The sequence below is a fragment of the Atta colombica genome, unplaced genomic scaffold (assembly GCF_001594045.1).
Source record: "Atta colombica isolate Treedump-2 unplaced genomic scaffold, Acol1.0 scaffold12, whole genome shotgun sequence".
Classification (NCBI taxonomy): Eukaryota; Metazoa; Arthropoda; class Insecta; order Hymenoptera; family Formicidae; genus Atta; species Atta colombica.
The window spans coordinates 2,724,484-2,734,810 of NW_017259206.1; the positions used below are offsets into that span (position 1 = coordinate 2,724,484).

At 35.5% G+C, this 10,327-nt stretch overlaps 2 protein-coding genes across 4 annotated transcripts; both read left to right on the forward strand.

The window, feature by feature from the left end:
• Positions 1 to 70: 70 nt before the first annotated feature.
• On the forward strand, positions 71 to 4,989 carry LOC108694305 (peptide-N(4)-(N-acetyl-beta-glucosaminyl)asparagine amidase). Of its 2 annotated transcripts, none has more exons than XM_018203716.1 (7): positions 71 to 113; positions 250 to 577; positions 1,538 to 1,809; positions 1,887 to 2,102; positions 2,516 to 2,690; positions 2,766 to 3,185; positions 3,996 to 4,989. In XM_018203716.1, exons 2-7 carry the CDS (start codon positions 356 to 358, stop codon positions 4,563 to 4,565), a joined length of 1,875 nt encoding a protein of 624 aa, XP_018059205.1. In that variant the 5' UTR covers positions 71 to 113; positions 250 to 355; the 3' UTR covers positions 4,566 to 4,989. The 2 variants fall into 2 exon arrangements, 1 of the variants encoding a protein (XP_018059205.1); XR_001932073.1 differs by lacking the exon at positions 71 to 113 and having other exon boundaries at positions 215 to 577; positions 3,996 to 4,640; positions 4,703 to 4,989.
• A 1,025-nt stretch (positions 4,990 to 6,014) lies between these two features.
• Positions 6,015 to 10,114, forward strand: LOC108694313 (homer protein homolog 2). Of its 2 annotated transcripts, XM_018203727.1 has the most exons (7): positions 6,015 to 6,479; positions 7,531 to 7,687; positions 8,353 to 8,484; positions 8,564 to 8,815; positions 8,909 to 9,055; positions 9,134 to 9,409; positions 9,516 to 10,114. In XM_018203727.1, the coding sequence occupies exons 1-7, from the start codon at positions 6,454 to 6,456 to the stop codon at positions 9,699 to 9,701; spliced, it is 1,176 nt and encodes a 391-aa protein (XP_018059216.1). In that variant the 5' UTR covers positions 6,015 to 6,453; the 3' UTR covers positions 9,702 to 10,114. The 2 variants fall into 2 exon arrangements, with proteins under 2 accessions (XP_018059216.1, XP_018059215.1); XM_018203726.1 differs by having other exon boundaries at positions 8,564 to 9,055.
• Positions 10,115 to 10,327: the final 213 nt, after the last annotated feature.

Below are 10,327 nucleotides of genomic sequence, written 5' to 3' on the forward strand. Positions count from 1 at the left end.
AAGCACATATGCATCTGATGAACACTGATGAGGGAACGTCCCACGAGACGCCGTCTAGGTCCATCCATATCTGCTGCAACCTCGTGCCGCAACTCGTGCTACGTTTGCCGTCGGTAAAATCCATCATTTATCTTTCATGTCTTCCTCCTCTCCTGAGTCCATGCGCCTGCGTCTGTCTCATTTTTGATGCAGCAGCCTCATGGGAACACTGCGAACTGGCAGCTGAGAGCTTATCTTGTATCTCTATAGCGACCAGCGACGCGCGAGGAGTCAGCAAAAATGACGACAGGTGGGCGCCTGACAGCGATCGCGAACAGATGATTGCCGGCTGTTCAAGAGTGTTGTCTACGTCGACATGGACGAAAGTCTGGAGCGTTGCGTGAAGTCCCTTGAAGAGAATACGGAAGACGTGCGCGATGAAGCTCGACGAGCGTTGCTAAGTATTTGCCGGAATGTGTTGAGATCGCCGAACAATTACAGGTCCCGCGAACTGCGCCTTGATGACGAGGTCGTCGTTGAAAAGCTTCTGCCGGCCATCGGTGCCCTGGAATGTCTGTTCGATGTCGGCTACGTTGAGGTCTGTACTCAGTTAAGATCTCGAGGTTCTCTGGATTTTTATCTCTTGATTATTGTCACTGAAACAGCAGCATCATGCAAACAGTAACATTAAATCAATATTGGCTGTTTTTAAGAGGAAAGTCACCGTACATAAATGGATTTTATCTTTCTATTTAATGACACAAATCAATAATAGCAGTATTCTATCTTTCTTAACATTCAATGAGTAAGACATAATGACATTTGTTAACTTGGATCATTAAATGGAAAGTATCCTTTGTTATTTATTAAATGCTGAGAAGATAAAAGTTTGTATCGACTGTGTCTGCTAAAGAGAGAGCAGCCATTATAATTTTCCAACAATATAAATGTAATATAACATGTAACAATTGGCTGTGTTTAGCAGAAATAACAGCTTTGCAACTTGCAAGAGTCTTTATTATAAGACTGGAAAAAAGTTGATAGAAAAATCTTATAATTTTGAATATGAATCTAATTCATAAATTCACTAATTTGAATATAGGATTTATATCTAATAGGAATCTTGTGCAAATCTTATAGAATCCAATAAAATAGAATTCATATCTGATCTCAATACAATATCTGATCATATCTGATCAATTGTGATACTCGCGAGATCGTAGAAAATGATATAAATTTATAGAAAAATGATAAAAGTCAAATTGATAAAAATCCTATCATTCTTCATCCTATTGTTCTCTATCAATTTTTTTTACCATACCCTTTTAATTATTTACTAGATTTAAATGTGTAACTACTTTAAAGAATCTTACAACAGTTGTAAAGCTGCTTTTCCTATTGAATGTGTCCATCATTGAGTAGGAAACATATAACATTGATGTAATGTTATTGTTAATTTTGTTATATTCAGTGGGATTATAAATTAATTGTATACATTTAAATTTACATTACTGACATTTATCGAAGTCCTTGCTAAGCTGTCAATTGTATGCAACAGGATGGAGAACGCATATTCTTACCACGAAATGTGTCCCTCTTGAAGCTCCAGAGTTTGTCGAGACTGTTGTGCACTGCAACAGAAAGCAGTCCTATTACTGACGATGTTAACAAGAATTCTACCGCGCAGAAAACATTCTTCGATAGAATCGTTGGACATTTTCGCGATGTTCTGTACTACGAAGATCCGAATTTACAAAAAAAGGCCAAAAGGGTTGTACCTGTTGTACAATTAGAAATTGTGACAATGATGAAGATGAGGGATCTACAAAAGTAATCCTATCTATGCTTTTTATCTCCTTTGATAAAACTTATCTTTATATACTTACTCTTTTATCTGGCGTTTGCAGATCTTTTAAATTAGAAAACGCTGAAGCTATCTCTTCACAATTCGAGACAGAATTGATAGCTAAAGATTTATTTCTGCTCGAGCTTCTACGCTGGTTTAAGTATGAATTTTTTAAATGGGTCAACAATCCAAAGTGTCCCACGTGCTTCACTGAATGTACATACGAAAATGTGATACATTCTATAAATCCTCATTGCTCAAGAATAGAGTTATATAGGTATAAAATTTTTTTCGATAAAATTCTTGGACTTTTTTTTTAGATTTTCTTCATATAATTTTTCAGAATTTCTGTGTAATTTTATAACTTTTTAAAAAATTTCTCAGATTTTTTATAGAAATTGACTTTTCAGAAGGGCTTCACTTCTAAAAGTCTTCTTAGAATTTTTCATTATATTCTAAAATATAATGAAAATTTCTTTTGATTTTTATGAGAAATAATTTTGTAACTTATCTGAAGAAAACTTATACAATCTAAATAAGTTTAAGATATTTTTTCAGAAATCTTCATAAATTTAAAGTATAACAATTCTTAAAAATATTATGAGAAAATATTAGAATTATTTTCATCAGAGAATCATGTATTGTGTGCAATTTTGCAATATCATTATGGCGTTAATTTAATAATCGTAGATGCCAAAAGTGCAATATAGTTGTCGAATTTCCTCGTTATACGCATCCAGAGCCATTGTTGATCCTGAGACGCGGTCGCTGCGGGGAATGGGCTAATGTTTTCACCCTTTTATGTCGATCATTAGAGTACGATGCGCGATTTATATGCGACGAAACAGATCACGTCTGGACAGAGGTACCTCGAATTATCATTCATTAATTTCGAAGTACATTTGTAATCGTAATGTAATTTGTTTTTTTATTTTCACAGGTATGGTCGGCATCGAATAAGAGATGGATTCACGTAGACCCATGTGAAAACATCATAGACAAGCCATTAATGTACGAAAAGGGATGGCGAAAGAAGTTGACATACATAATAGCCTATTCCAGAGATGAGGTGCAGGATGTCACGTGGCGTTATACGCGAGACCAAGAAGCCGTCATGAAGAGGCGAAAAACTTGTGCCGAACAGAGCTTAATACATTTACTCCAATCATTGACTTACCAGCGGCAAAACTCTGCCAATTATAGTAGCGCGCGTAGGGAATACGTTGTCAAGCGGAAACTGTTGGAGCTCGCCGATATGTTGTACATTCCAAATTCGCAGAAGGACTCCAATGAAGAGGTCTACGAGGGGCGAACCTCGGGTTCTCTTATGTGGAGATTGGCACGAGGTGAAATTATGCAGGTGCGGATATACTCAAATTTTGGAAATAGTGCAAGTCAAACTTTGAAATATCGTAGCATAAATACTTGAAAAGATTTTTGTTCTTTTCGATAATTATTCAAATAGAATTCGCATGACATCCCTGATGAAAATTTTTCTTAGAATTTTTCATAGAATTTTTCAGAATTTCTATATAATTTTTTAGAATTTCTCTATAATTTTATAACTTTCTCACACTTTTTTATACGAATTGGAACATTCTCAGAAAATCTACATCTTTTCTCAGAATTTTTAATATATGTTAATTATGAAATATTGTAAGATTTTTAAGATTTATAAGTATAATTATGAAATATTATAAATCTAAAAAATTTTTAAATATACTTTTTACAAATTATGGGATGAGAGAGAGAAATTTCAGAATATTTCAGAATTCACTTGTATGAAAAATTCTGAGAAAAGATGTAAACTTTCCGAATATTCCTGAGTATTTCTGAAAAATATTCCAATTCGTATAAAAATTATCACGGAGAAAAATTTCTAAATCTCCATTATCATGGAGAAAAATTTTCACCAGGGGTCTTCATCAATTTCGCGTTTCGTTTTGAAATAGTTATCCAATAAACCTCTACTAACAATAGTACGCCAATGTATAATTTTTTATCCAACAACTGTTATATGCATGTAACTGTTATATGCATATATGTGTTATATTACATTTATATTGTTGAGTGGGAAATTATCATAATATTGATAACATTACTGTTAATTTATATTTATCGGATATTATCAGAAACTTCTATTACTCAATTATTAAATGCATTTTATTAGGCCGACACGGAGAAGAGTTACATTTGGGACATTTCGAAATATGGAGAAACATTCGAACTGCGATACAACATCGTTAAAGATCTATATCATGTTGTGCGTAATAACGGTATCATTCTGGAAGAGAAATCTGGATGGCTGGAAGGGATGAACACCATGGAGGGTGGAGTCTTCCGTAAAGTGGAGAACGATTGGAAGATGGTTTATTTAGCGCGATCCCAGCAGGCGAAACATGGAAGTGTTAAATGGACTTTCGAAATCCCGAATTCCAGATCATGTCTAGAGACATTGACTCTGAAAGCTAAGTCGGAGGTGTTTCAAAATGCCACGGTATCCTGGAAGATCGAGGCCATTTTCGATGACGACAGAGCAGTTATGATATCCGTTCCAAATTGTAGTAATTTTCACACGGAAGAAGTGAAAAAGGCGGTGCGAATAAACGTAATCGTAACATTGTCTGGTGGACAAAATCAAGAAGCTTGGCAGCACGCTCAACTCTTTCGACAGAGTCTGGATAATATCGAGGAGCCATCTATGATAATTAATATTCAATTGAAAAATCGTTCCGTATGATTCTAAATCTGTATGCGCTCGTTAATCATTCAACTTTCGTAGATTGAATTATTTATGAGATCTCTCTTTGTCACGGTGAGATTTATGTTGTATAAAATATAGCATTGTTTTGGATAATGTATAACTGTCTTTCATAGGATATGTACATGTATGGCTGGTACTCAGTTAGATACGATTCAATTGGACACGAGCCACTCATAGTGAGAAGTTAGAAAGTCCCTAAATACTTGGCCATACTGTGATTGGTGGTATCCAACCGAGCTGTGTCAATTGGGATCCTCCCAACTTGTATATAACATTAATCAAATCAATATCAAATCTCTGCATAAATTATGTATATTATAATTAGTGCAAAGGAGTATCAGTATGAAACTTTTTGAGTACATGTGTGAGGTACTTGTGTTTTTTATACTTACTCATTTACACCAGAAATATGAAGTTATTTAATAGCTTAATTCTTTTAGGTATTTTTTTTATATATAATTATCAAATATTGTTATAAACAATAGTTAAAGACAATATTTTCATATTAATAAAACACATCATGCATGATATATTTTTAAAAATAAAAAAGAATTTGGATCATAATTGGTAATTTATTTAATGATAATTTAATGTGCTTAATTTTAATTAAGATTTAATTATAATTTACATATTTTAATTTTAATATTAAATGCAACTTATTTCAATATAATTCTTGAATTTATCTTTTTTATTTTTGTTTCTGTTATTGTTCTTATTCATAAAATTTATTTAATGTGGAGTAAATGCATATGGATGGTACATTTATATACTTCAACAAAATAAATAAAATCTTAGAAAACGTAAAAAAAAGAATTTTTTTATATATCTTAAATTTCTAAAAGAGGTATAATAAAATTGTGAAAACGAATGTATAATATTAAATAAGGAATAATACCTTTCCAACAGTATCGCATCATACAAAGCATAAACAAAATTTGGCCGACCAAATTCTAACTTAATTAGCAATTAATTAAAACGGCGGAATTACAATTGTAGAATGTACTAATTTTATCATTTGTTGTCTCTCGTAATTCTTTTTCTTCGTATATCACGCAATAAAATCAATAATTTTATTCGAATTAACGTAATAATAGCTAATATGAATTAGTTAATTAACTAATCATGATTTTATCACGCAATTCAGGCAATCATTAAGTTAATTGAAGTCTACTTTGAAATGCAAAAATCGAACTCGACAATTCTTTCTTTGCCAACCAACTTACCAACCAACGAACAGCAAACTTCAACGCGAGCGTCCGATTTCCCTATAGAGTTTTATTTTCGCAGTTACTCGGTCATATCGAATCGCGTCGTTGCGTTCAAGGCTTGAGGGCAAATCCGAATGCGTTCGCGTTGCGCTCGCGCGTGGCAGTTGGCATTTATCGCGGAGTCGTCGCGCTCGTCGGTCGGTGGAGATTCGCCGGATTCGTTGGACGGCGTCCACGGAATGGTGTGGAGTGGCGTTGAGTGGCGTGTCGAGAGGCGAGGTTAACGGCGAATGGCGCGTGCCCTTCACGGAAAAATCGATCGGATCCAGGTGGACTTGGCGTAGTTGACTTCGGCTACGTTCATGCCGTCGCGTGACCGTCGCCGTAACGTACGTAAGCCGTAGAAGCGGCCGTGTTGAGAGTCGAGAGAGCGCGCGCGAGGGACGAGGGTGGGGCGGGCGAGGGAGGGAGTTTTGGCCGATGGCGGCTGTCAACTCGCGGATCTCAGCCCTCGCACGGACGGTACTCGTCGACGTCGGTATCGCGGTGACCATCTACGCCTCGCCCGGGCTGAAAATAGCCGGCGCTCGCTCGCGTTGAAATACGCGCGAGCAGGATTTACGAGAGCACGCGAGTGAACGGATAGATCATCTTATATGACATCGGGCAAGGAGACAATGGGGTAAGTGAAGTTCCGGTCCGCCTGACCCTTTTGTTTTCTCTCCTCTCCTTCGTCTTCTACTCCTTTCCTCGCCGCTCTCCTTTTAAGGACGTGCGACGGATCGCGTAAGTCGCATCGCATCAACCGCGTGTTGGAACGCCGTGCCGGATTTCGCGCGTATGACAGAATTAATCTTCTCCCTCCGCCCTCTGAAATACGCGCGTGTGTTAAGTGCCGCGCCTGTCGCCGGCATCCCCGTCGAATCCGTCGTGCGTGCATGCGTGCATCGCGCCGCATCGTGCCGCACCGCGATCGGCACGAAGATGCGGAAGAGACGAAGATCCGTCGGCCCACCTCGGTGCGACGTAAAACTGCATCTCTTCCCCGACTCGATCGCCGGCCTGATTGATACTGATGCGTATCTGGATAACACTAAGAACGGGATGCACCCGTTTTCTTTCCCTTTTTTCCTCCTCTGTAAGAAATTGCGATTCTTTCGTAGGACGATACTTCCGTCACGCGACGTCCACCAAGAAGAAAGTAGATCCCATCGGATTTCGGTTAAGAAGAAATTAACAGAAATTTTGAATCACGCTCGAAAGCTGAGAATTTTTTTTTAAATATCCATGATATTTTTCTATGTGAGATTTATGTATGAAAATACGATGTATCTGATTTTTTTTATAATGCCCGCGACGCGGTTTATTCAAAGTCGATGTATTAAATGTATGAATGAATATCTCGCATTTTATTTAAAAAAATTAATTTATTGAAAGTTAAACACGAAAAGAGAGGTTTTACTTGTTTTTAGTAATATATTATTAATAAAACATCGGGTGAAATTAAATGTTATTTACTAATATTAAATATAAATATTAGATATAATATCGTTTGTTTCTACGAATTTTGTTTTACATATTTCTATTTCTATTCATAATTTTATACAACAATTCTGTACAGTGCGTTTTCAAATATGCACGCGCATTAACTAGGTCGGTTAAAAATAGATGCTTTGTATCATATATGGAAGAGCGCATACACACTCCTCTGTTATTGTTCAAATTGATTACAGTGAACAACCAATTTTCATGTGCAAAGCGCACGTGTTTCACATTGATCCCAAGACCAAAAGATCTTGGGTACCAGCGTCGTCGGCAGCAATATCAGTATCATTCTTTTACGATTCGACCAGAAGTTTATACAGAATAATTTCAATTGAAGGAGCAAAGGTAATTAAGAGTTCTATTCACTGAAAAATGTCTGGTAATAATAATCAAGCTTAAATGATAGTTATCGAAATTTAGTGAAATTTCAATCAAATCCATTCCATTATTAATACAATCAAAATCAACTAAATATTTTTTTCTTTTTTAATCAAATATTGCATTAACAAAGGGTTGCCACAAATTCTTCATCTTAAAATTCCATTACTTTTTCCTGATTTCCAGACAAAATTTCATGATTTTCGCTAATGTTTTTAATAATATTTTGAAATTTTTTATGGTTTTGTCCTGATTTAAAAACCAAATATTTTTTTTGTACAATTTAATAATGGAAATTAGTATTAGTTGTCAATTATACTTGCATTTAATTGATTGATAGTATTTTAAACTGCAGATATAATGTATACGTATTAAATTTCTTTAAAAGTAAAAATTTTAATTTTTCAGAAAATTTTCCAAAATTTCTCGATTTTTCCTTGATTTCTCTGACATTTTTCTGATTTCTTTGATCAATTTTATGGCAATCCTAGTTAATACAAATCAACATTCGGCTATTTAAACAAAATAATATTCGGCTATTTAAACAAAATAATATTCGGCTGTTACCAGACTTTTGTAATAGAATAGAAATTGGATGAACTTATGAAGTACTCCATTCTTTTTTTCTTCAGCCTGTCATTAATAGCACAATTACTCCAAACATGACTTTTACCAAGACATCACAGAAATTTGGTCAGTGGTCGGATGTCAGAGCGAATACCGTGTATGGCTTGGGCTTTGCCTCTGAGGCTGAATTAGGAAAGGTTTGTATTGCAATTGCTTATGATTTACAAGCGAAGAGCTTCATATATCAAATTCTCAGAAGAAATTGTTTGTTAACAGTTCATCGAGAAGTTTCATGAGGTGAAAGAGGCCACGAAGCTAGCCAGTGCCAAGTTACAGTCCAACAGTTCTTCGGTTACTCCGGCCACCAGCGCGAATGTCAGTCCAATCACGTCCCGATCAGGCATGCCGTCGTCAGAACAGGATCTCATAGACCCACCGAACTCGTCGATGATTAACTCCAACGTGTCATCGTCGAACACCCCGAATCCGAATGCCAATATGATTTCCGCTCAGAACAGTGTATCTTCGGTAAGCAGCAGTCCTTTACCTGGTAGTTGTCAGAATAAAGTGGACGACGAATTGAAAAACGCAGTCCATTCAAGATCACAGAGTGTTTCTCAGAGTACAGAAAGTCCGCAACATCAAGGGAAATCGGCGCAATTGAGCTCATCACAAAGTGGACAGTCGGGTGAGGTGCAGCTCAAGTATGAGAACGACAGGCTGAAACTTGCTCTAGCTCAAAGTTCTGCTAACGCTAAGAAATGGGAGGTATGAAGAATATTTTTTTATAATTTTAAATAATAATATATAAATAATATAATAAAATACTATAATATGTTATTGCAGGTTGAATTGACTACCCTCAAAACTAATAATGCAAGATTAACGAGCGCGTTACAGGAATCCACAGCCAATGTTGATGAATGGAAGAGGCAGCTACAGTTGTACAAAGAAGAAAATGCCAAAATAAAACTTAAATATGCTGATTTGGAAGCCGGTAAAATCGCGGAAGGAAATAGCGAAGCGCTAAGATTGAGAGTCGAAGCATTGGAAAGTGAGTTGAGAACACGAAACGAAGAAATCAAAGCTCTCACTATGGCCACCAAAAATAAAGATTTTGTGGTATGTACATAGAATTTGCTGAAGCCTGATGATCGATATTCGTGTTTGCATTGATTATTAAGTTTGTGTTTGGTTAACAAATATATATTTTTTTTTGTTTTGCAAGGTTCTACAAAAGGAGAATGCAGAACTTCGCGAAATGTTGAATGTAGTTCATGAACAATTAGAACTTGCGTTGAGTGCAAACAAAGTTCAAAAACAAAATTTGGATACGTTAAACGCCAGATTAGCTGGCTATATACAGGATCTGGTAACTGTACATCGAGAAATCACAAACACGTTGCAAACTTAAGTTTGCATCATAGGGAAAACCTAAGAATGCCTCTCTTAGGTCTTTTGTATTTATTATAAGCGCGATGTACGAATGGACGATATAGATTAATAACAAAGAGAGAAGTTCCGAGAACAAAATAAAATTGAATACAGATTAATCGAGCAGAAAAATTATAGAATACTGAGATAATTGTCTCGAAAATAGTACATTACAGAAGAGATTGCTCCCTGAATACGTATTTAAATTGACTCGATCGACTGTTTGAAGCTTTCTTTTTTTAAGGATAAGTTTTGTGCCATAATTATGCTATTGTTATATTGAATAGGACACTGACTTTACCATCTGCTTTATTCTTTCTACATGTGGAGCATAGATGTATGATTTTAGAAATTATAGAAGTTGAATTTGCATTTTTGATTTTGTCTTCCTAAAAACACAACGATTATCTTTCTTACTAGAATTTCTTACTAAAAAAGAAATTCCTTGTGATCTCTTAAAAAAGATCTGAAGAATTTTAAGAAACTGATTTAATATTCATCTTGATATCTTTTCATGAATATTGCATTGAAAGATTTCTACATTATTCATGATTTACGAAATGTAATTATTTTCTCTTCTCTCACGACAGTTATATTATTAGACTC

Bases quoted from the DNA above. Each gene is read 5' to 3' on its own strand.
- LOC108694305 (XM_018203716.1), top strand. From the start codon at position 356: ATGGACGAAAGTCTGGAGCGTTGCGTGAAGTCCCTTGAAGAGAATACG. The intron at 1,810-1,886 runs GTAATCCTATCT...TGGCGTTTGCAG, and splicing joins AAGATGAGGGATCTACAAAA to ATCTTTTAAATTAGAAAACG. The intron at 2,691-2,765 runs GTACCTCGAATT...TTATTTTCACAG, and splicing joins CAGATCACGTCTGGACAGAG to GTATGGTCGGCATCGAATAA.
- LOC108694313 (XM_018203726.1), top strand. From the start codon at position 6,454: ATGACATCGGGCAAGGAGACAATGGG. The intron at 8,485-8,563 runs GTTTGTATTGCA...GTTTGTTAACAG, and splicing joins CTGAGGCTGAATTAGGAAAG to TTCATCGAGAAGTTTCATGA. The intron at 9,056-9,133 runs GTATGAAGAATA...ATGTTATTGCAG, and splicing joins CTAACGCTAAGAAATGGGAG to GTTGAATTGACTACCCTCAA.